Here is a 25,120-nt window from a genome sequence, read left to right as displayed (position 1 = left end):
CACACCACCACAATCATCCTGCCACTGCATTCCTCTTATCTGGGACCAAATTGACACGGCAAGTGAAATCTCACCACAGAAGCAGCATACCATTGCATTTGGCCCTTCAAAATTAAGCAGCAGCCTTAGCAAACCCAACGAGGAGCATAGGAAAGCTGGGCTGTACTGGGTGTTGCTGAGAAGAGGATGCTGCTGGAAAGAAGAGGGGTGCTGCTGGAAAAATGCACAACTGTGTTCGTGTTTTGTAGATCGATGCTGTCTGGCATGTGGAAATAAATCATACCAACAAGCCCCAGAAAATGCTCCTGTTCATCATGGCTTATGTTGAATTTTTAGTGAGTGGGATATAGTAAATAACGCAACTCCTTCTGGTGAGGGTGAAATAGCAACGCTTGGAGGAAAAAATGTCTCCAGTGGCTTAGGGTCTGGTGGTAAATGGAAATGCACTTGTTGAACTTTGAGGGTGGGACTCAAATTTCAGACTGAGCACCGGGTTTGCTTTCATTTCTGACAGCCCTTGAGGTCTGCATCAAACTTGTCTGGTCACGTGAGCCGAGGCTGTTCCTGGTGACAGCCCTCCTGGTTTGCAGTGCAGAGATGCAGTATGGCAAGTGCAGGGAAGTGGCCTACAGGGCGTGTTTTCGGTCCCAGCTCTGCCCCAAAAGTCCCTTTGTTCAGACACTCAGCTGCAGCGCAGGCGGTTGCTTGCCGCATGATGCAAAAGGGAACAGAGATTTCTTTGTTGTCCGGGGCCGGCTGCCCTGCCGGCAGAAACTGAACCGAAATCAGCAGTTTCCATCCCTTTCCCTTTCCAGATCTGGCTACCATTCTGCTCGTGTAGTCAGCCATGAATTTACTGGTGCCGTGCATGTATTTGTCATCCTGGTGGTAAAAGAGAAACCTTTCATTTCTTCTTAATAACGTTGTCTAAGGTTCAAACCTGTAATTTCAGAGGGCATATCTGCTTGAATCGGCGCTTGCATGAACTCTTGTTATGTGTGGCGAAGTTACCGAGCACAGGAATTGGGCATCTTGCTGAGCTGTGGCTACTCAGGATCGCTCTGCTTTGAGCTGAGGGCAGAAGTTTCTGCTAAAAGCTGCTCCATGCCAAGAAAATTACCCGGAATTGCTGACTAGTGTCAGCGGCATGTGGGGCTGGACTGATGCTGCTGACATTTTAACACTACGCCCTGGCTAGCAGAAAGCACACTCAGCACTGTTTCGGGAAATAGTTGTTGGAGCTGGCGTGGAGCAGGGCACAGAGCCTGTTTTGCAGTGGGATGGGGTTGGAGGTGGCCTCTGTTGCGCTGCCTTCCATCGGGCTGGCTTCACACAGGTGTTGCTGAGCTCAGCGACTGGCTGCCATCAGCAGCAGGTATTGCTTTTCCCTTGCGTAGCCGAAGCCAAAAAAACGGGATCATTGTGACAGCAGGAGTGAATTATAAAAAAAAGGCAAAAGGAAATGAAAAATCAATAAAAATCACCTTTTTTTGCATTTTCAGGGAGGTGTGCTGAGAATCAGGGATGAAGGCTCAAGTATGTTGCTTAAAATACTTCAGAATATTGTATCTGGAAAAAGCAAAGACTTATTTACAGAGTAATTCCGCTTGCTACTGAGATTTAGCAAATACTTGCAAGAAAATAAACTAGATACAGATGTGCCATAATGCCATTTTTCACTTGTCAGCCTTGGCACAGGACATGGATGAATATTTATAGCATGGCTGGTTACTACGTGGTTGAGTAATTTATCACATTATAGTTTTTACAGACGACATTGTCAATTTATTTTAAAAGCCCTTTCATTCTATGACTTTATTTTCTATGTTTTAGGGGCCTACATTTTTAAAAAATGGGCAAAAGAGTTAATCAGGGGATGAAACGGAGTACGTACTGAAAGGAAGGAGGAAAGATAATGGGGTTGGTATAGGTCAAGAGGTGGAGGAAGGTTTCAGTACGGATGCGGGAGCCTGGGCAGCTCTTGCAGGGCCTGGCCAGACTGTCATCTGTCCCACTGGGGAACCCACAGGGGCAGTGCCTACGTTCTGAAGCTTAATGGGGTGGACTGGAGACAGCAGAGGCAATTTCTGCCCTCCATGGGGTTTGCATTAGCGTATTTCATAGTGGCTTATGCCTGCCAGCATCTTTACTGGGCGCTGTGTCTGCACTCAGCTGCTGTGCCTTCTGCCTCCTGCTTCTTCTTGCTGCTCATCCATAGTCAGTGTCACCTGGCTGCTTTGTGGAAAAGAGGAAATAGGAGCACACTGGTGAATTTTTCTGGAGCAGCCACTCATTGGCTCGGAGAAGGGGAAAATGCAGCACTTGCAGTGCAATAACTACATTGGCTCTGTGGAAAGCTTGGTGAGTGTCGTGGAAAATTGGCAGGTTTTCTGGTCTCAAAACTTTCTGCTCAGCATTGCTGTAGTCAAGAGGGAATTTTGAGTTGTTAGCTTTTGTGTCAGATCATTGCACAAAAACTCAGGCTGCTGCTGAATGTGTGCATTCCTGGGAGAGCACATCCATTTGAAAAGGCAAATTTTCTTATCTTTACCTTGACTTTTTTTTTTAATCTTTCTTTAATGCCTGCATGATTTATCTTTTGCTTTCTTTAAATGTTTCTTTCAATAAATGAGATAAACCTGCTCAGTTCAAAAAGAACTAGCAAGTTTTGCTCACTTGGTGCCAGTCTGTGTACTGAGGTGGGCCTGCAGCCAAGCTAGTGTTTCAGTTAGGGTTGGATTTGGACAAAACAAAGTAACTAATTATTCTCTGCAGTCTTCTGTCCAGGTTTGTGTCAGTTTGGACTCTCACTCTGAGTGCAGTGGGGCTTGGCACAGCACTAGGACAGCTTTCAGCATGCTGGTTGAATGCACACAGGCAGCTGCAGCACAGAGAGCCAGGTCTGCTCAGGAAAAATCTGGGAAAATCAAGTACCTGCCTTTCAGCAGCCGTGTGTATGCTACTGCAAAAGACTCCTGAGTGCTTTTATCCCTGGAGTGTGAAAACTGATGGCCATGGCTATCAGATGCAGGAAGAAATTTACTCACCCTGGTAGTGCCAGTGCAGTGCTGCCAGAGTTGGGAGTTACTTTTCAGCACTGTCGTAAGCATGTTGGATTTCTTCCTAACTTTCTCAGGACCTTTCCAATTAATCTGGAGCTTGTGGTGCCCCAAAAGAAGCCACGTTTTATTAACCACAGCATAACTAAGGATCTCCAGCAAGATGATGCTGTCCCTCCTCTTGGGCCAGTAGGAGCAAGATGTGACCAACAGTCCCTTGCTCCAGGGAATTTAAGAGTCAGGGTGAATGAGACTGAGCAGCAGTGGAAGGAGAGACCTGGAGGTGAAGTCACATCAGAGTCATTGTGGATCAGAGACAGAAACACATCACCTATTTTTCCTTCACACTACCCCTTTTGGGTAGACTCGTGTTTATTTACTTGAACACAAAGCTTCTAATTTAGACATAGTTAAAGAGTGATGCTGCTCCAAAAATGATCTATCGCAATCACAGGGTGATGCTGAAGTGAGTAAGCTGGCTTGATGTGTCATTTTCCTTGGTAATCAACTTTGTCTCTCGGGCCTCCATTAGTGGTTTTGGGTGGACTTGCTGCATTTCTCCTTGCAAGGTGGAGGGAGCAGATCCTTCTAGCGTAGGGGGCATGAAACTCCGTTGTTACTTCTTACTCTGTTATCAAAATAGTTTTACATGGAAATGTGGTGAGATTTGAGAAGTCCTACGTGAACACATAAAAACCTTTGCAAATCTGCAGTGCTAAAGCCTTCTCCCTGCAATCCCTCTCCACCACCCCCACTGTGCATCTGCCCCATTTGTACTATTTCCAGCCCCTTTGGGTAGGCCTGGAGGGTCCCAGAGGCTTCCTCATGAGGTAGAAATCCTCATCCTGTGCTCTCTGCCCAGCTTGGGTTTGGGGTTGGAGCCCCACATCCAGGATGGGTGCTAGTGGAAAGGTGCTTGGCTGTGCCAGCAAGGAACTGAGCTGAGTGTGGTCATCTCCCCCGTCTGGAGCTCTAGAGCTGACCCTGGTCCTTAGGTAACAGTGGTGGCAGGGAAGCCTGAGTATGAAGAACAGCTTGAGCTTGCACTTGGGACAGTTTATAGCCAGAAGTTGATTGTATGTGCTTTCCTTGGCTCTCCCTCACCCCATTGGTCACCTGAGAGTCAGCCCTGCTCGGCTGCTCGGTATCCTCTCCTTAAAACTCACGTTTTTCTTGCCTTGTCCTGCAAGAGGTGAGAGGAATGTCTGCAGACAGGTGGTTTGTAGATAGCACCTGTGTGACTGATAGAGGGAAGAGAGGTAGGTGTCATGTAGTCCAGCTCTGTTTCAGTGGGAAATCTTTAGGGCCTTCAGCAGACACGACTGGGGGAGCTAAGTGAAGAGGTGTTTTCCTCACATCAGTTGCAACCATCAAGCTTATCTTATACAATAAGTAGCAGAAACTATTGGTCTGTGAACAGCTCTGAGCACCACTTACTAATACCCAGGCTTTTGTGAGGGTCTTTGAATGGGGTTAGATGTATATAAAGGTTGTAGGGAGAAGAAAGGAAATTCCACTGTAGCCAGACAGGGCTGTTCTGTGCAGTGTATTTTTTTGCAAGAGTCTTACACGGTGGAGGTTTGATGACCGTCGTGACCACTGTTAACAGCGTCTCTCAGAGCAGGTGCTGCTGGTGTCACCTGCGCCTTGTGGCTTCAATGAACCACATGGTCCTAAGCTGTCAAGCCACCATGATGAACTATATGTGTTGTCACCCAACCAGTGATCCCAGACACCCCCTTGGGTCCCACTTCTGACCTCTGTCTCCCTGTTCTCTCTTCCAGGCACCTGTGTGAAGTGCAGCAAGGGAGTGTATGGAGCAAACCAGGCTTGCCAGGCCATGGGCAACCTCTACCATGACAGCTGCTTCACCTGTGGAGCCTGCAGTGAGTACCCCTGCTTGGCCTGCCATGGGGCCAGGCCCTGGAGCTAACTCTTTGGGCTTGACATTTTTCTGGTGTAAAGAGGGGGTGAAAAAGAAGGTGGTTATTGAATTATCTGCCACATGGAGTCTGCCACAGCTGTATGTTTTGGTGGTGGTGGTGGTTGCTGTTTGTTTTTGAATGGATTGTTGCAAGGCATGTAGAAAAGATATTTTGGATTGTGCCAGGCTTCTGCCTTCTGGTATGGGGGATGGTTGTTTTCATTCCTCTGCCTCTCAGTTACAGCCACATTTTTTTTTTTACTTACGTGAGTATTTTTTCAAAGTGACAGTGAATATGCCTTAGCTGGCACATGGAGGGTTTTGTCTCATCAGACTTTACAGCCATTCTGGCCTTTCAGTCTGAGGACCCCAGGGAAGGCCAGTGGAACTGGTTATTGTGCAGAGGTATCAGGCTGGGAGCAGCGATGATGGGCCCTGTGAAATCTACCAAAAAACAGAGTAAATAGTTCAAGTGGCCCCGCTGACCTCCCTGCTGCTTGTCAGACCCCCACCTGAAGCTTGCTGGAGCGTACAGCATGCTGCAATGTGTGGATCCTCCTAAGCAGCTTTTCAATGAGGTCTGTAATGGAACTGGGGTGAGGAGCAGGCCACCTGCTTTTAAATTGTGGCTGTGTTTGTAAGACAGTGTTTTTTCTATTTTATTATGTTTAACTCCAGCGCTAGTAGTGTATTTTTAGAAATGTAGCTGTGTATGTGGTGGCAGGAAAAAAAATAATCTGCTGCTGCTTTTGTATATATGAGTTTGGTTTTCCCAGATGAGGGCTAGGGTTTTTCTCCTGGGTTGTATTTAGAGTTGTAAACTCATCAGGACTGCATGTGTTTTATTTGGAGCTGTAAAGTGGGAATAAATATAGAAAGATGTGTATGCTTTTTAATAATAGCTGAACCTTGAACTGTGCTCATTTCCCAGCTGTCCAACACCAGCTGCCCTGCCTCACCTATGTTTTCAGTATAGCACTTCACCATCATCTAACCGAAAATTGAAAAGAAAAAGTGGTCTTTGCATGTAATGGCAGTTTCCTAAAGGCTCAGAAGTCAGCATCTCACTCTTCTGTCCTCTCTTATAAATTAATTCAAAATTAATTCATTAATCTCCTCCCCTGGAGAGGATTCCTGGCTGCAACCAGGACTTTGCTTCAGGGACCTCTCACCCTCTATGGCCGGGACGCCTCTGAACTGCCCTTGTACCCAAAGCTCTTGTTAAAAATAATCCAGCAGCAGGTTCGAGCTGTCTTAAATTTCTAACATTACTACTGTGCAACTGGTGCTTTAGAAAGAAACACTTTAGATCCTCTTTTTAGAATGAATTTTACAACCTTTATTTGGAGACCAGTGTTACAAAGGTACTTGTGATCGCAGAGGTATCCATGGTTACTTCTGTTTATGTTTGTCTGTATTTGGTTAAAAATTAGCTTAATCCCATTTTTAATGAGGTGGGTTGAAAGAACAACTACTTGCTGCTTATTCTAAAAGTCAACCCTTTCCAAAAGGTTTCCAGTGCAAGACAAAAAGGTGCAGGTGTCAGGTGAGATTTAGAAAGGTGGAAAGAAGCTAAGGTAAGGTTAGCAAAGTGAAGCCCATTTTCTCTCTTACCCGGGCTGTAACTGAGAAATGTGCTGAGTAGATGTGTTGGGGCAAAGGGTTTCAAATGGAAAGTAAAATTAAAAAATAAAGCTAGGGAAGATGATAGGGAGGGGAAAAAAAGATCGGGGAACCTGGAGCTGAGTAGAAAATACTGTATTCCACTACAAAATAAAAAAGGGAGTCATGGGAGGATAAGCGAGAGCCTAATTCAGCTTGTTATGTGCAGGAGAGTAACCAGTCATGAAAGCTCAAGTCTATCCCATTGTGGCAGTGTCTGTACCAAGATGGAAACTGGAAGCAGCGGCAGCCAGCCAGGGCGACATGGATGGATGGAGGAGAGGGTGTGTGGTGGCATGGGATTCCCAGCACTCTCAAGAAGAGTGTCACTGGAGGGAGGCCCCCACAGCAGTGGTGTTTCCCTCACGTGCACACACCTCGATGGGCGGCAAGGCTTGCAAGAAACCATCCAGAGCAGGGGGGGGTTTCCTGCACTACCCCCACGCTCTGCATGGCCTTCATGCACCAGTCGCTTGCTCTGGGGCTTTGCTGCCTGGCTTGTTCTGATTCATCAAGCCTCTTTGAGTTGTGGCTGCTTGACTCACGATGCCTGGGCTGGTACATGCCGTCCTGCCCTGCGCTCAGGGAGGAAATGTACCCGAGGGGAATCCCCCCTTTTGCAGACTGAAGTAATTTCCCAGTCCCACAGACCATCAGCTGCTATGGGGACAAAGGGTATGCAGCTCTGTCGTTCACCCAGGGAGAACACATGCCTCTCTGCAGGTTTCCTGTCATCTGTGTCGCTGCAGTAAATGTGGTAAGACCATTTTATCTGCCAGAAAAATAAATATTTGTTTGGACAGTGTTGCCTGTCTAGCGGAAACTCTGGTTTCTAGCTAAAAAGTAAGTAGTGCTTTTAAGGTCAAGTGGAGTTCATCTTGGACACCATCCAGGACAAACTTGACTTTGAGAAGTCAAGGTTGCTCATGATTTCAGTCCTAAAATTTCTGCTCCGATGGAACACTGACTATCCTCTACTCCAGTAAATATACAAAATTACCTATTAAGGTAAAGCATATTGTCCTCCAGATATTTATAACCACTGTCCTGCTGTTTTCATTCTAGGGAGGATTTCTAATTTTGCTTGTAGTTGGATTTGTGTCCAAATGTGCATTTGTTTCCCTGACAGAGAAAACCAAGAGGGTCTAAGAAACAAGGGGTTGGGGGGGAGTGATATCTCATAGTGCCAAATTTCCTCTGCCTTCTGCTTCCCAATACACGTATGTTCAGAGATAAATGATAGAACAGTTTGTTGAACAGAGCTGTGCACACATTGCAGGGTTCAGTTGGCAGGAAAAAAATGTACTGTTTTATCTGAGCCAATGGCATGTAATGCAGAAAATTTGGCTTAGAGGTCAAAACAACAGATTTAGAATTATTACTTTGGCATAAATGTCTCATTTATCTTCTTGTTTGTTACAGGGCAGAGGCACAAACAAGGCAGCCTTTTGCAGAGAGGGAGAGAAACTTCAGGCTCTTTCTGCAGGATTAGTAATAAATGATATTTGCTTTACAGAAGGGCCACAAAAGTAGGTTAAAAAAAAAAAAAAGGCCCCAAAATACATACAACTATTTCCTGCAAGCTCAAGGTGTCTGTTTCCGTCTTGGGTTTTGGGGTTTTTTTTTTCAGCTTGTTGGACAAACACTTGTAGCTGTCAAATGCTTTGTAAGATGTTAACTATTTAAGTTAAATCACTACTTTATACCTCGTCAGAACACGAAATATACAAGTGTTTCCAGATGTTATTTACTATTTAGGAGTAAGGAGACCTTATAAATTATATACATTTGACTAGACAGTATCACTCTAACCTACTGGGGAGTTTTAGTGTTTTCTCTAGGATTCAACCAGGCTTATATCTGACAGAATTTTTTAGCTCTCCTAGCAGCGTAATTTAGAGCATAAGGGACTTGTACTTGAACAATTTAGTCCTCAGAGGAAATCTGAAAGCTAAAAAAGTTGCAAGGGAAGTGTCAGAGATGGCTGTGAAGGAAATCAGAAGGTGAGGAAGGAAATCAGAAAGAAAGAACTGATTGCAACGTGGTTTGAAGGAAGGTTTGATGTTGAGCTACAACACAAGGGCCAAAGTGAGGACCAGATTTTGGACCCTTACTGCGGAGAGTTGGAAACCTTGCACGTTTGCCACGTTACAGAATTCAACCTTTGATGTCAACATCACTGCATTACTTTCTTTTCTTTTTATTTTTTGTAAGCTGAGATTAGTGTTCATGTCTGTGTGGGGGTAAGAGGCTGCTGTTCCAGTGACAGAGCTTGAAATAACTGTCTGCCTTTTACCACCCTCTGGGTATATATATTTTTTATTTAGTATTTCACAACATAGTTGTGTTTAGAAGTATCAAGGGTCATTTACTAAACTAGGTAGCTAAGCTATTGAAGCAGTGTTCTCTGTAAGCATAGCCCTCTGCTTGGACTAATTAGTCTTACTGCAGTGATTATAAAGCATGGCTACTTAGAGCAGTGCAGCTCTTGGTGCCTTTGGGCTAATTATTTTGAATAAGCATGTCCTGAATTGGTATGTAACTCTGGGAACAGCAAGGCCCTGGTTTTTATTGGCACTTCTGAGTAACTCTACAAGTAGAAAGTCACCTTTTTCTGCATGTGTGATTTAATCCCAGACAGCAGGATAGCCAGCCTTGCCAAGTGAATTTCCCTGCGGCACATGTATGTGCATGGTTATCTTCAGATGCAAAAACTGCCATCTCTTCTAGTGGAGGCAGAATTTACTGCCTTTAATTGGATATAAACCCACTACACCAATTGACATGCTTGAGAAACGTGCACATCTTCAAAGTGGAGAGTGCAAGGATTGCCAATAATTCATCTTCAACATCCCTTCAATAAAATTATCATGCCAGAGTCTGCATAGTAAATGCTTTTTTTTTCTTTTTTCTTTTTTCTTTTTTTTTTTTTTTAGCAAAACTACTGTCTACTGTCAGGAAAGATTAGATGTGCCTGGATGTACAGTTCGGAAGACAGAGAATTCATCAGTGCATGTTTCTGCTGGTCTAAATTGCTGCTATGCTCTTGCTGACTTTTTATCTTCAATCTCTCAGCTCACTGGTGAAAAATTCTGTTGTTCATAAGAAGTGCTTGCTGTAGATGAGAAAAGCAGGGCAAGTTTTATAGAAAGGTGACAGTACTTGTTCCTTTTCTGGCCAGATTTCAGGGCAGCAGTGATTTGGGATCTGAGCTGAAGGGATTTTGCCATGGTTCAAATCCCTGATGGAAAGGTGCAAGTGTTCAGCTCGCACAGGGGGATGCAGTCAGGAACTTAAAAATATGCTAGTGGTTTCAGTCAATTGCATGTGTTTTAGTGCTGGGTAAAAGTCTGAAATTATTAGGACAATGTGAGAAAAAAGGTTGAAAACTTCAGTGGAATAAATTTCCAGTCTTTCCAGTCTTTTTATTTTATAATGTCATCTTCAAAGTACTGTTTTCTGTTAAGAACAGGCTTTGGATTAGTCATGCTGTAAAGTTTTTAGGAGGGTTCTTACAATGTTTTAGTAGTACCTGTGAGTAATTTTCTGAGTAGCATCTCAGCAAGCACTGAGGCCCCTTCCATACCTAGAGAAATTTAAAAATGCTCTCTCATGTAGTTTAGATGCAGAGTTACATTCACCAAGATCACAGAGACACCCTCTTTCCTCCTTTGAGGCTCTGTGCATTTCAATGGCAGTCACTGGGTGACAGGGTGAGAGGCCAGCTCTGATGGCCACCTAGTTTTGGTATGTTTTGGGGAATGGGGCAGCAGTCCCCAGTGTGATGCACAGTGACTAAGCACTGGAGTGAAAAGCAGTCACTCATTCAGGGACATCCTGGATTGTAGCACTGCTTTGTCTTGGGGTGACTGTATCTTACCTCTGAATTTTGAAGCTTCTAAGGGTTTTCTCTAAAAAGAACTCTTGAATATTTTCTTGCAACAGTTTGCCATCAGCAAAGCAGAGCTGTTGCTCAGTTGTGTGGTGCGCTGTGGTTTCTCAGTGTTTCCCTCTGGGGATCCATTTTTGCTCATGAGGGATTGTATTGCTGTTAGCAGCAGCTGACCTTTCTTATGTGGGCCAGGGCATGTTTTTGGCTTTCAGGCATCGGATCTTTTTCTCTGAGTTTTGTTTTTTTGATTGGGTTGTTTGGGTTTTTTTACTGCCTCAGATGTATGGTGAGAGCACAGAGGGTACTTTTTGCAATCTTACCGTACAGCTGGTGTAGTTAAAAGACAGACTGAACATCTTACATGGTAATGGAGCTGTGTCTTAGCACAGTTTCTTCTCAGAGATATCCTATCCTCCTGCCCGTGTTTTCACCAAGACTGGGGTCTGTCCTGGAATGTTTGCTGGTTGATCACAGTCTGAGTTTACCTGATTTGGAGGATGTGCAGGCATTTAAGGGACCCTTTTGAGCAGGCCCAGTTCAAGACCAGATTTAAAGTATTGACGCTTCTGTGTCAGCCTCAGTGCTGCCTCCAGCTTTAATGGTGGCCAACAGAAATGGGACAGATGGCAGAAATTAAGTAGAGCTCTCTGATACTTGACCTGGTCTGCGGTGCCTGGTAGGACACCATACTGCCCTGCCTGTCAGCAAAGTATCCATAGAAGGCTCCAAAAACACACGTCCTGGCCAGGAACTGTGGTGGGTCTCATGTGCTGTGGGCATCAGGGACTTTTGAATGGTAGGGAGGAGCCAAGGTCTCTGGGCTCTGGCTGCACCCATTTTACTGCCTGTGGAGTGTGCGTGGACCAGAGCAGGTTCTTCAATCCAAATGTCGTCACAGATTTACATGGGAAGACTGAAAACTGGGGGAAGGGCTGTAGCTTGAGTCTGAGCCACCCAGGACTGAGGAGGAGCTTCTTTCAGTCAGCAATCACATGTCCAAATTTACCTCAAATTTCTGTGGTACTCTGAAAAGGACTGATTTTTGTAACAACAGAGGCTCAGGGCTGTCAGCCTGGAAGGGACTCAGGAGCAGCTGCCGGTCAGCAGTGATTTTTGCCCATCTGCTGTATAGATACCACGGGGTGTTCCATGGTGCTTAGGTAAGGGATAAGTGAGGTCCACACGCTGCCTCCCCAGCAATGCAGGGCCCTGGTCTTGCATCCTCATAGAGCCCTGGGATCTGGATGTGGCCCTGTACCATTGTAGGCATTTAGAGCTGTCTCTTGTCTTTGAACATGGGTTTGTGAACCCATTGTCCTTTAAATAAATAAGCAGAAAAGCGACTTAGAAAGTTGAGTCCAACTCCCCAGCAAGCAAATGATGCATTTCCCAAGACCCTCCTTGGGCCAATGCAAGTCCCTGGGAAACCTCTCCTCTGTATGAACTTCAAAAAGAGAGAGGCATCAGCATCCTGGGAGTGCTGCCTGATGGTATGCCTGTTATCAGCTGCTAAGCAAAGTGTGTTTATTTTAGCACAAAGGCACTAGTGACTAAGCTTGAAATATTTTGAAATTGGTGCTGAAATGACCTTGAGGTCATCCTGAAGGTTCCACAGCTAAACAGATTAGACAGACGTGTAAGGGATGAGCAGTACATAAAAACTCAGGGCTCAAACACCCTGTTAGAGAGACAAACAAGATATCTTGTAACAACATTAAGGTTCAAATGCCAAAGAATTTTAATTGTCTGAATTTTATCAGGTGCGAGATTAGCTAAATTCAGGGTGAAGTGAAAGTGAAATATGGTCAGGAACCAGCAGTTTAAGACATGTCGTAGAGCAACTGATCCTCAAAGCAGTAAGCCACACATTAATATTCCTATATTTTTCAAAAGATATCCTCTCTGTCGTCTTCATGATGCATATATAAAGTAGGCAGTGATCAGTATGTGATTCCTCATATGCCATTTAAGTTCTTAATCCTTCCTTTTGGTGAAAATACAACAGCATCTCTGTGCTCAAGTGAAACCTGCGCCAGCCTCTGCAGGCGCAGTCAGAAGTATTGCTTTTGAGATGGACTTGTTTAGTTTAAGGTACTGTCCCGTGGCAGGGAGCTCAGCACAGGAAGAGAATCCACTGCCACCCTGCTCTGTGCTGGGGGACAGTCCCAGTGCTTTTTCTTTCACAAGTGTGGCTGCAGCCAGAACATGCATTTCCCAGCTCGACCGGGACAGTCCCCAGCACAGCCTGGGGAAGTGAGCTTTTCCTGCATCGTGCTTTCCCAACTGTATGATGAGAAGGTACTTCCTCATCTCAAAGACACACTGGAAGAAGTTCCTTTCGAAGTGGGTAGGGAGAGGCTGAGAGCAGCAGAGGAAGACATCAGCTCTGTTTGCATGCACTACTCCCAGGGTGGCTGCAGGAGCACCCGATCACTTGTGGTTTTTGCAAATTTCCTTTTACATTTCTGCCAGCAGCTTAAAGAGAGTCATGTAGAGGAGATAAAAATAGTTAAAATGCCCACCTCTTCCGTAAAAAAAGTAATTAAATCATCCTTGCCCTCCCTCAGTGTGCTCTTGGTGTCAGTTCTTCTGCACAGATTCATGTTATGGCAACTTACAAATTCTTTATAAAGAGGTTTATCCCTTTGCTGAATGAGCTTGCAGCAGGAGCCCAGACACAGCACAGTGGCAATGGCACCTACTCTGCAGGTCTGTTGCCATCAATCTTAACCTGCTAATGTCACAGGGTTAAAAATACACTGGGTGCAGAATGGCTGGTAAATGCTTTTTTTGTCACCGTGGAAGAATGATGTTGTGGCAGTGATCCAAACCTCATCCCTTCTGCTGGAATGGCTGCTGCTCATACACCAGCCAGGGCCTTTTTCCAAAGAAGCCTCTCCTCATTCCATGGCCCCATGTGTATGTTTTTCCTCACCACTGTCAGCTTGTCTTTAAGGAGAGACATTGCATGTAGGTGGAAAGTCACTTGAGCACCTCCTGTTGCACTAAACAGAGAATCCAGAGCCCGCACTACAGTGTAATTTAAAATCAAAGTTAAATGTTTTTGTTTGTTTTTTTCATTTTTAGGAGAGCCAAATACCAATGTATTTAAATCAGCAGGAGATTTTCAGGAGTACTTCTTCCTGCATTAGGCTTGTTGATAAATTGTTTAGGACTGTTCTTGATAAGGCTGCTGCAAATCTCATGTATCCCCATGCCTCTCCCTTCTCTCCTCTGCAACTGCCGGTGAACGTACCAGACTTACCTGTGGACAGGTAGGCACACGGGAGGGGTTATCATACAAATGCACACCCTGGGTTATGAGCCACAAAGATAACGTGTCCAAGATTAGATACTTTCAGTTTAGGGCTGTGGGTCCTGTTTTGGTGTCAGTAACCTTGGCAACATTAGAGTGGATAAGAGAAATGAGAGTGGGATGCTTTCAGGTTTGTCGGGTTTTCTTGCACATACTATCCAGTGTTTGCATTGGTGCAAGGATGGGCTGGTGCCCTGGGTCATATCTGACCTCCAAGTTATGTGGTTGTCCCTAGCAAGGATTAGAAGAGAATGGGGAACAATGACTGTGTTGGGGCCGTGTGCTTTTGGCTCCTACACTGCCCAGTAAACACGGGACTGAGCAGTGCCTACAGTTTAACCATGAAGCTCCTGCACAGGCAAGCCAGGGCTTGTTCCTCAAGAAGCATGCTGCCCTGTCCTCCATCTGGCTTGCTGGCTGAAACCTGGGCAGGGCACTAGGCGCTGCTGGTGAAATGTTAGTCTTAATTCAGTGGCAAAACTTTAGAGATTCATCGGAGCATCTCCATTTCCCAAGTCATTTCCCAGCCTGAGAGTGCCCTCTGGCGTATGCAGGGGACTTATTGAAGTGGTTTTACTTGGCTTCCTCCTTTTCTTAACGCTTTGCAGCCAGTGTGGTTATTTGCCAAAGGCTACCGGGTAGGTGCCTGCCATAAAGCACCAGGATGTGACCCCCAGACCAGGCCCATGTGTTGTCCACATTTATACACCCAGCAGCCGATGGTCGCTTTTTTATTGATACTGGCCATGTGCAGCATATAAAGCAGGAGACATCTGGGCCACAGTGTCTCAGATCCAATTTCCTTCCAGCAATGCCTGGTAGGTGTCCAAAACCAGCCTGCAGCAGGTCCTGCTCAGGCTGTGCCCAGGCAGTGCTGCTCCCCCTGCTCTGGGTGCTGTCTCCTGGCACAAGCCTGTGGCTCCAGCACAGAACTGTTCCAGTGATAGGCTGAATCTCAAACCCCGGGCTGAGTTGGTAAACTGGGCTTCAGTGAGGTAGGAACCACTTTTTATAAGCAAACAAAACCTAGCCCTTTTCTCTTGGAGGAAGGCAGGGCATTTAGAAGCGGTGGTGGTGTGAGCATACATTGCCATAGTTACATGGAACTGAAAACAGTTGGTGAATGTGAGGCATAAACACAAAAGCTTCAGTAAATACAAATCTTCTCCATATGTAGAGTCCTTTCTTGGAAACAATTTGTCATCTTGTCTATGTTACAACATTTTGATTTAAAAAAAATAAATTAATGGTTTCAAAACTTTCTGTTGGCAGCTGCAGAAACAAATGTGCTGGTACAGAGCAGAGAAGCCTTTTAAGTGCTCTGGTATTGCACTCTGCTGGGGACAGAGTGGGTGGTCAGGGATTGCAGTGCCTTTTCTGGTGGCTGCTGATTGAAGGCACCTCATAGTGAAACAGCAAGGTTGTGGCATTTTGAGGAATTAAGTCAAGTATGGGCCACTCTTTGTATGCCCTTTCTTCTTTCCTCCTTGCTTATCTCCTGGGGTGTTCTCCAGCGTGAGTCAGAGTATCCTCATTCTTCTCAGAGTTAAAATGCATGTAGTAGTCTGCCAGGAGGTGGTCCAGGCTTGCAAAGCTGCCACTTCCTACCCAGAGGTGGGACTGTTGTCTGCATCAACTGACTGGCACTCATCAGGCACCGCCAGTGGAAGAGGAGATGGGGCTGGAGTCTGGGAAGACCCATGCTGGGGTTGGGTGCTCTTCTCCACCTGTATGGGGGCTGTCCTTGGATGTCTTTATTGTTGTTTGCTTCTCAGCAGCCAGGTTTTGCTCACATTGTCTCCCTGCTCTCTGCTAACCTTCCTTTTATCTCTGTGGTTTTTTTCCCTTAGGTCGAAAGCTGAGAGGAAAAGCCTTTTATTTTGTCAATGGCAAGGTGTTCTGTGAAGAAGATTTCCTGGTAAGCATCCAGTTGGCCCTTGTAATGACACATTTCAGTGTCCCCAGCAGACACGCAGCCTATCTGCCTGTTAGTTTTGCCTGTGTTTCACATAGTTGTAACCTGGCATCCTGCCTGGCCCTTCTGCTCCAACATTTACCCAGAGCCAGTGCCAGCCATGGTGGCTGCCCACATGTGGTGCTGGAAGTATCCAAGTGAGAGGCCATGGTTTTGTGGCACAGAGCCCCTGGTTGAAGCCATAATCTGTTGTGATGGCTCCTTCAAAGCACGTCCCTGTGGCCATATTGTGGAGCCAGGAGTGAGATAAATGGCTACAGAAGAATGAATGAGTGAATTTCCCTTTTCAATGGACTGGGTTTGCTTGGGCAACTTAATGGACATCTTTCTGTTGCCCTCAATGGATTTAGTGTGATGTAAGTGAGCATCCTTGGCTGGTGGAGATAAAAAGCCTTCTGCCTCTGGGTCCTGATAGATTAATCGTTCACTGAGACTTGAAAAAGTTATATTTGCCTACTTATTGGTGTAGTCTAGTGATTTCTGTCAGAGTCAGGTGAGTTAACCTTTGCTCTAATCAGTATATCTACATAGGCTGAAAATCAAAAAATTGATTAAATTCATCTAAAATCTAAAATCTAAAATCTAAAATATTTCATTTTTCACGTTTGCACTTCTGCCATTCAGACAGATGATATACTGTGCCTGAGGTGCATGTCATGGACAAGACAGACAGTTCCTTGACAACAGACCTCACCAACAGCAGCAAAAAAGTTGCCCAACTTGATTGTTATCCTAACAGGGAGCTGGGACGGTACCACTGACCTCAGAGAAGCTTCAATAGCACTATAATGGCGCAATCAAAGAAAGAATTTGGCTTTTCAAGCCTATATATATACAGATATTGGGATATGAATATGGGATAAACACAAGTAAGTTCCTGGCTTGTAGATTCATGTGGTGAAATAAGCACATAATAACTCTTATTAGTAAATGCCTTATTTGCATGTACATTTATGGTATTTACTTTTCTACTTAATGAACTTGAATTTCAGATTTGGAAGTTACAGGAACTCATAGTCCTTCTGAACACGGGCAGTCTGGTGTGTTTATAGAATATCCTCTGGGGACCCATACACACCTTCATATAATGAAAAAAGCATTGGGAAGTTTAGCTTGTGTAAGGAGCACAGAAAAAGGACCAATAACACATATGCAAATAACACCCCACAATACACTGTTGTTTATGCTTGACTGGCCTTGCAAAATTTTGAGAGAATTCTTTTTTGTCCTTGCAGTATTCTGGTTTCCAGCAGTCAGCTGACAGGTGTTTCATTTGTGGTCATTTGATAATGGACATGGTAAGTGATAATTGCTTTACGAGAAAAAACTCCCACAGCTTTTTAGAAGAATGCATCAAAAGCAAAATATATTCATATCCAGTACTGTCTGTTATCATCTGGTAGTCTGCCTAGTGTGAGATTGGTAGCAGAAAAAAAATCCACTAAGCCTTTTTTTGATTTTTTCAAGGAAGTGAAGCTGGCACCCTGCTGTGAATAGTGCAGAGATTTTGCTCCGCCTGTTTTCAGTGCGTGTTGAAAAGCAGAGCCTTGAGCTCTTTCATCCCCTTTCAGGCTTCCCTGGACAGTGTATTTGAAATCCCATTGATGCTTCCTGCTCAGCAGTGCCATGGCTCTGCAGTGCTCTCTTGTTGTGAGGCATCAGTGCAGCTCTCTCAGCCTGTCTTTCCCATGTACCTTCAGGATTAAGCCACTTCCTTGTCATTTTTAGTGGGTGCTGATAGTCTGGGGTACAGGTTTGGCCCAGAGTATGTGCTCCAGACCTCAGTTCTGATCTGCCCAAGTACTTGCAAACTCTTCCATAGATATGTCAACATCCTGCTGAAGCAGGATTAGGCAGGTACCATCCATTCCAGATGAGCATGGCGTGGGTAACAGCTCAGGGGGTCAGCTGGCCTTTAGCCAGCACTGGGCAGCATTCAGTTAGATGTTCAGAGGGAGACTGGTGTAGCTGGTGGTGTAACACTACAGCTGAGGAAAAGAAATTAGGAATTTCTGATTCATAGCACACCTCCTGAGATTTTCTAATGCTTATCATTAATTATCTTTTTTTTGCCTGCTTACACTGGAAAGCATTTAAATTGGAAAAGGTATGTTTTACTCAGAAGTCTGATGCCTCTGCTGATGGACCGTGGTATTCCAGGTACCCCCAAGGGTGAATTGCGGCTGTTGAGTTGAACACAGTTTCCACAGTCTGTGCTTACTAGAAAGCCAGGCTAGTGAGTACAAAGCTCTGCAATATCTAAGGAGTTATGAAAACCTAGCAATAATATTTGTTTCAGCCTCTCATGGAGAATATGAAGATACATTTCCTTTGTCGGGCTAGTAAATCTTTCCTTGTGATCCTGCTAAGTGTTCTCTATCTGTTGGCTTCAGAAGTCATTTTGGTTCCTTTAAATTCTGTCAGTTCTATCCTTTGTCATGCTAAATACCTTGACTGAGTCTCTAGATTGTTTTCTTACCCATGGTAATAATTAATTTCTCTGGAACCAGGTGCTGGTTCCAGAGAAAATATATATTGATATATATTTCCAGAGAAAAATATTCCAGCTGCTCTTTCCATTCTTTTTAACTGGTTTTTCAGAAGTGGTGGTGAAAAAAGACACAGCCCTGCTGATGAATATGTAGTATTGTCTGATGTAAAGCTGTATGCTTGTAATTTTCACCTTTATTGGCTATTTACATGCATTTTTCCTCTCTCTTGGTTTGTTGCAGATCCTGCAGGCTCTAGGGAAATCATATCATCCAGGCTGCTTCCGATGCGTGGTCTGCAATGAGTGTCTGGATGGTGTACCATTCACTGTAGACTCTGAAAACAAAATCTACTGTGTCAGAGATTACCACAAGTAAGGACGAAAAAAACAGCAGAGATGTTCCAATCAATAAGCCTCTAATTTAGCTTTTCAGCTAGTTAGGAAGCGTAGATTAGTAAAATAGGTACAGGGTTAGAAGTTTGAGGATGGACCTAGACCCTAGAAATTCCCCATTTCTCCTCTTGTCCTATCATTGACTCCTGTGTAACTCTGAGGAAGTCACATAACCCCTGGGCTTCAGTTGCCCCTTCTGTAAAGCAGAGGGAGCGCTCATAAAGTGTTCAGTGATGTACGAAAATCAGTCCACTTTAAAGTAAGCCTGTGAATGCCTGTGGAAATTGATGTGAGTTACTTTTTGAGTAGTTCAGGAGCTGAGTTTGACTTTTAAAGAATCACCACTGAACCTGCAAAGCAAAGCAAAACTAAATTAAACAACTGATAAATCTACTTTAAAAATCACTTGTTATTTAGACAGTAAGATAAAATGACTATGCTCTTAGCTGGTAGTTTTGATATTAGAGCTGTATATATTTGAGTCCTTCTGGCTGGCTTTGCTCCTTGCTCCGTTTTCTGGACAGGGAGAGTATTAAGTGTTGCTCAGGCAGCCTTTGGAACTCTTCTATGTTGTGCCAAGATTAGAGTTGTTATAATCTTGTTGCCAAGATTAGTGCCTCTGTGTGCCATTGTTGTTCTGAAATGATGCATATTTCCTTGTGATTTAATTTAATTAATTATTGTGTTATAAGGCCTTAAGAAACTGTACAGTCACACGGTACTGTCTCTGAGGTTTCCTGCCCCAAGATTGCCACTTCTTTTGATGTGTTTTTCTGGGGATGGTCCTGCTCAGTTTCTCCTCATTCTCTTTTCCAAATCTCTCAGTAGCAGCCAAGAATTTTACAGGGGATTTTGTATTTTTTCTGGCACTAAGTGTAAAATATAAAGTCTATTTTTGCCTGATTGAGCAACATGTGCCAAGCATTACTTAAAATCAGTGCTAAAGTGAATTTATGATCTCAGGATGCAAAGCTTTCCTGTGGATAAGTTATTTACAGCCGCAGCTTTTCATCTTATATTGAGAACATACAGGCCTCTCTTTTAGTGTTGATCTATAACTTGCCTTCAATTTCTCATTGCTCTTTCAGAGTTTTAGCTCCAAAGTGTGCAGCGTGTGGGCTTCCCATTCTGCCCTCTGAGGTGAGAGCCTTTTATTCCATATCCCCTTGGGAAGGGAGCATCATGTCTCAGGTCTTGCTCTCTTTGACACTTGACCCTGTATCAAGATGAATGTGTTTGTGGATGGGGAGAGATGGTCGCTTCCTCTGGAGTGCAGCCTTTTGACCTAAGCTCATACGCTGTTCTTGAGATGTGACACTTCTGCTCGATAGCAAAGCGGACAGGCTGCTTTTTTCATCTCCTGCAGGATTATGCTGCTGCTAGTTTCATGTTCAGGATAATTTTCCTTTGTGTCCATAAATGTTGGTGGCACACATGAATGACTTCTGTGTGACCTCTCTGGGACTAACTCATTTTAATACTTGGAGGAGATGAATCTTAGCCAAAACTAATTTAAAATGCTGAGAAATGTGATCTAGTGAAATTACCAAATCATTAACGCATAATTTGAGGTAGATGTTACTGTTAAACAGAAAGAATTTTGCCTTTCTGGTGTTACATTTTAGAGGATATCTGTAGTCAGTCAATGATGAAGCTTTACTGTAAAAACAACTGCAAGTGGCAGGATTTATTTGCGGTCCCCAGCCAGCAAATTTCCTCAACATTCATTTTGTTGCAGGAAGCAATCTACAGAGTGCATGTGTCTGATCCTGCTGTAATCCTTTGTAATTTCTGCTTTGCTCAAATGCTCACAGGGGTCTGATGAGACCATTCGAGTTGTGTCCATGGAGAAGGATTACCATGTGGAATGTTATCACTGCGAGGTAGGTCAGAAGCTTTCTTGGGGAGTAGGCACTTAATAGTGATAACTACTGTTATTTTTAAGATGGAAATAAATGTCCTGCCTTCCAGTGGCAGTAGATGAGCAATTCAAACTTTGCATTGTGCGACTCTTTCCATCGGTGGCTGAAAAATTTCCAGTTTGAGGACGAAAGTTTTTGCAGCAATGTGTTTCAGCTGCAATTTCATTTGCTATCCATAAAGTTATGGGCAAAGAGTTAGTTATTGCTTTTTAAACTTGGCAGTTTATTTGTTAATGAAGGAAGCATGGTGACTTAGTTAGGTTTATTGCTGCCTTTCAGAAACCTTGAGCTCCAGATCACGTTAGTGTATCTGATTTCCGAGTCAGATTGTTCAAAAATGCTAAGGTGATGACTGATCCTGTGGGGTGTAAGTTACCTTCACTCTCATAGGAAACGAACATATCATTGGGAATGGACAAAGGATATGGCTGTACAAAAAAAAAAAAATTCCAGGAGATGCCAGCCCTAAAACACCATTTGGTCTCCGTGCAGGTCTTCCAAGAAAGCCTTCATACTTCTGCGCTGTAAATTAAAACAAATAGTTGTCTTCTCTCACTGTGCTCATAATGGAGTGACAAGAGGCCCTGACTCCACAGTCTGGTTTCACATCACTACAACTGTAATGTGAAGAGGTGAATCTTACCTGAGAGTATTAGGAGATATGAGCACATTTCAAATGTGGTCGCACCTTGCCACAAGATAAAGGTTATTCAATAAAACTGCTTAAGACAAATTTGTACAAGGCTGCCCATCACAATGCCTATGCCAGATGTTTTCCTTCTCGTGACACATGTTGGAATTATTAGGAAGGAGCTGTTGGCTGGGTGTCTTCTGTCCTTGTCACAAAATCACCTTCCTGGAAGGCAGACCCAGCTCACGCTGGAAGACAAACAGAAGCTCTAATAATTTGCACGGTCTCTCTTTGCAGGACTGTGGGATGGAACTGAACGATGAAGACGGGCATCGCTGTTACCCACTAGATGAACATTTGCTTTGTCACTCCTGTCATCTGAAACATATAGAGAATGGCACAACCCCAGCAGCTGCCTACCAGCACCACTACTAGCCAGTGTGGCTGACATCGGAAAGCCGGGACAGAAGACTTGTTACATGATCTCCCTCTCCCTGCCCTCAGTTGATTTCCTGTGCATGTTTTTCGCCAGTCGGCAGCATTTCTGTAAAAGGATATGAGAGATTTTTGGTGGATTCCCAGAGATTGTATGCTTGTGGATTCCAGCTGTATCGAACCATGTCTACTTGACCAAGAATGTGGCATGTTATCTAAACTGATCAGTTTACTTTTACGTGCCTTTTTCTGCTGCCTGGAGATTCCTCTTGGCTCATTTTGGAAGATCCTTCAGTGAAAGCACAATTTGCTGTTGTGTCTATAAACTCAGATCATGTCATGCACAATTAAAAAGCCAGAGGCTGGCTTGTCTGCCTGCCTGCCAGAGGCATCCTGTCAATCTACTGTTTCCTGACAAGCACATTTCATCTGGTTCCCTGAAGGACATCAACGTATTAGTACCAGTTTTTAGACAGTCTCTCTCTTTTTATTAATTCTTTAGGAAAAGAAAACAAAGGGGTCTGTGCAAAATGGCACACTCAGACCTTTCTGTTAATTCCCTGAACTCCAGTATCAAGTCTGACTGTAAAAGCACCAACTTTCTGAGCACAAACCAGGCATACTGTCTAGCAGCTGGAGGCTGATGTCCCATTTCAAACAGAACAAAAAACTGGAACAAGCTAGGCTAAGCTACTGCAATGACTTGGGGCCCAGGCTTGTGTGTCAGCACGACACACAGGGGCCAGTCTGCTGTGTCAGAGTCTGAATAGTGGATCATATTTGGAAAGGAAAGGTCGAGATGGTGAAAGTGTGGACACAGGGGAAATCCATCCTCATTCTTGCTTGCAGAGCTCCCTTTGAAAAAAAAGCTCTCTCTACACTCGCAACTCAGCCCTCAGCCTGGCCACTCCTTTCCATGGTGTTTACCCAGCACAAAGCCATTTCATAATGGTGCTTATTTAGAGCTCAGGGAGCAAACTCGAGATTGTTATGAAGGCTTTGTTACACAGGGATTTGGAGCCCAGCTCCACAACCTGAACTCAGATGAGTATATTGGTATAAACAGATTTGCTCCTGTGAATAACAGCTTATCTGAGCAAGGAGTTAGCGAGTTTGGCCCTTACTTTCCATTCTGCTGAGAAAGCAGAAAGACAAATAATTTCTTTTTTGAGCCCCTCCTGCTTTATAGTCAAAGAAATGTGTTCCCCCACAACATGTTACATGTATGATAGCTGTGCCTGCAGTGCATGTTCTGTACCTACCAAAGCTGTGCAGCCCCTAGTGTACAGGTACAAAGCTTTTGTTTAAGAAAAATCTCTTAATTTAAAGCCTTGGATGCATTTGGGGATCTTAGCTACTATTTCCCACATTTTCTGTGGAAAACTACATAAATCCTCAAGTATCTATGCTAAAGATGTAAATTTGGTTCTGACTGGCAGAGGATGGGATGACATTCTTGAAGATCTTTTTGGTGAAGAAACTACAATAAATTAGCTGAGCAGTGGCACTGAGACTCACAAAAAGTGTCTGTGCCGAGAACTCACTACGGTTCAACCAAACTTCTTTTCCAGTAGCATGTATGTAGCTTGAACTTCACTTGATGCAGTCAGACTGCCTCATGTACCCATCTGGAGCAGCACAAGTACCAGGTAGCAGCAAGCTGCCTATCTCTGCCCGTGCTAACAAACCAGCGTTCCGTGGCTGAAATGTGAGTGTCCGCAACTGCACAAGCCTCGGGAGCCTGGTGGTTTTGCACGGAGTTTCGTGGGGCCAATGGACCATCCAGCCTTCTGCCCCATTCAGCTGTTACCACCTCTGCCTGTTCCTGCTACTCTTTGGGACGGGAATGGCAGCTCATGGCTGGAGGTTGATCCTGTGCCAGAAACCACCCAGACATGCAGCCCCTCAGTGAGAGACTGAAAGCTCAAGGTGGGGACTTTTCCACTGTGAAATATATGTCTTCCGAGAGTTTTATCTGTGATTTTAGAGGAGGTAAAAATGACCCCAAGTATGTGAGCCCCCTAGAGCCTTAAATTTAGCCTCCAAATGCTGGTTAGTGAAGGGATGGGAGCCAACACAAAATATAAAAGGTGCTGTACCCAGGCAGGATGGACTGGGGGCAACAAAACAGCCTTGGGCAGATCCTGTAGTGCTCTCACCTTGGTGCATTGCATCAGCTTATGTTCTGCAGCACAGTTAGGCCAGAGCGGGAAGGGGAGTGTTCAGGGTGTGGCTGTGATCTTAGGACTGTCTGAAGGGACTGAGGTGGAAAATAACACCAGCTCACATCCCTGGTAAATAATTCAGATAGTCCTGGGCAGATAGCTCCCCTCCCTGAGCTGCTTTTGGCAGCGAAGGCAATGAGGTATCAAAGTGGCTTTTGGAAGTGAGCTGGAAACACCAGCATTGGTCATCTGTTGCTGTCTCTGGGATACCAGCTACTGTGTGGTTCATGCTTTTGCTAGCTCTTGATTTTTTTTAGAGCAAGCCCTCGTGCACATTTTTTGGCCTTCATTTTGTAAAGATCTGAAAACACAAGTGGGATTGATGCTTTCTTTTTAAGATGCTATTTAAACTTCTGTCTCACCCTTGCAGCCTTCCCCACAACCTCAGAATAAGCAGGAAAGAAGGGGATGGGGAGAAAGACAATTTTCCTTTGTGGAAAGCCTTGAGCAGCCGGCTTGTGGCGAGCTGTCTTACAGGAGCTCTCTTTGCATCACCAGAAAGTTTGGCCTCTGCTCCCACACAGTGTCTTCTTACCTCTGTCAGCCGTCCCATATCCCTCAGCATTGGGGAATGAAGGCTGCCCTACTTTCAGTTTTGAGGTTCCCTCTAAATTATTAAGTGCCAACACTCTTCTGTATTTACGAAGGGCTAGAAATGACAGAGTGAAACTGTTGAAAAAGGAGCTTTGTGGTTTTGAAGCTAAAGCATCTACTTCATTGCCCTGCACCTCTTTGTGTGCTAACTTGCACCAAATCTGTCTTTGGGAGTTGGAATTCATTTAAGCTCGGTTATTATTTCTCCCAGGCTGTGGGTGTCTGAGTCCCTGTTGATTTTTCCCAGCTTGTCCCTGACTGTGCAGCTGCCTGATAGTAGGTCCAGCACAGGGAGAGGCAGGAGTGTCCCGCACAGGGGAGGGAGACCTCTCCTCCTGACCCTCTGCCAGCTGTCTGTGGAGCTGCAAGCCCTCACTGCCTGATTTCAGGCAGCTCCCCCAAAGGAAAAAATGTAGCTCTGGTGCTGGAGGTGTGAGGCTTTGCATGCTCTGCAGAAGAAGTTCAAAATACTTGTTAAATTCTGCCTATCCCCTGGCTGATACGTGTTGGGTTTTGCTGTTCACATGAACCTTGTTGCCTTTTAATTTATTAAGATGCCAAAACGTGCTATGAAAAAGTAGTCTTGATTCCTCCCCCATCG

At 44.6% G+C, this 25,120-nt stretch overlaps 1 protein-coding gene across 1 annotated transcript in view; it reads left to right on the top strand.

The window, feature by feature from the left end:
* Positions 1-22,100, top strand: part of LIMD1 (LIM domains containing 1) — a 28,794-nt gene extending 6,694 nt beyond the window's left edge. The window contains exons 2-8 of the mRNA XM_032681015.1: positions 4,844-4,945; positions 15,704-15,771; positions 17,064-17,126; positions 18,561-18,691; positions 19,801-19,852; positions 20,527-20,595; positions 21,563-22,100. Of these exons, the coding sequence (XP_032536906.1) occupies positions 4,844-4,945; positions 15,704-15,771; positions 17,064-17,126; positions 18,561-18,691; positions 19,801-19,852; positions 20,527-20,595; positions 21,563-21,700 (623 nt within the window). The 3' untranslated portion in view covers positions 21,701-22,100. The remainder of the gene's footprint in view (positions 1-4,843; positions 4,946-15,703; positions 15,772-17,063; positions 17,127-18,560; positions 18,692-19,800; positions 19,853-20,526; positions 20,596-21,562) is intronic.
* The last annotated feature ends 3,020 nt before the right edge of the window (positions 22,101-25,120 follow it).

The sequence above is a fragment of the Chiroxiphia lanceolata genome, chromosome 1 (genome assembly GCF_009829145.1).
Source record: "Chiroxiphia lanceolata isolate bChiLan1 chromosome 1, bChiLan1.pri, whole genome shotgun sequence".
NCBI lineage: Eukaryota > Metazoa > Chordata > Aves > Passeriformes > Pipridae > Chiroxiphia > Chiroxiphia lanceolata.
The sequence above is the reverse complement of the archived record's forward strand: the minus strand, read 5'-3'. Positions and strand labels throughout refer to the sequence as shown.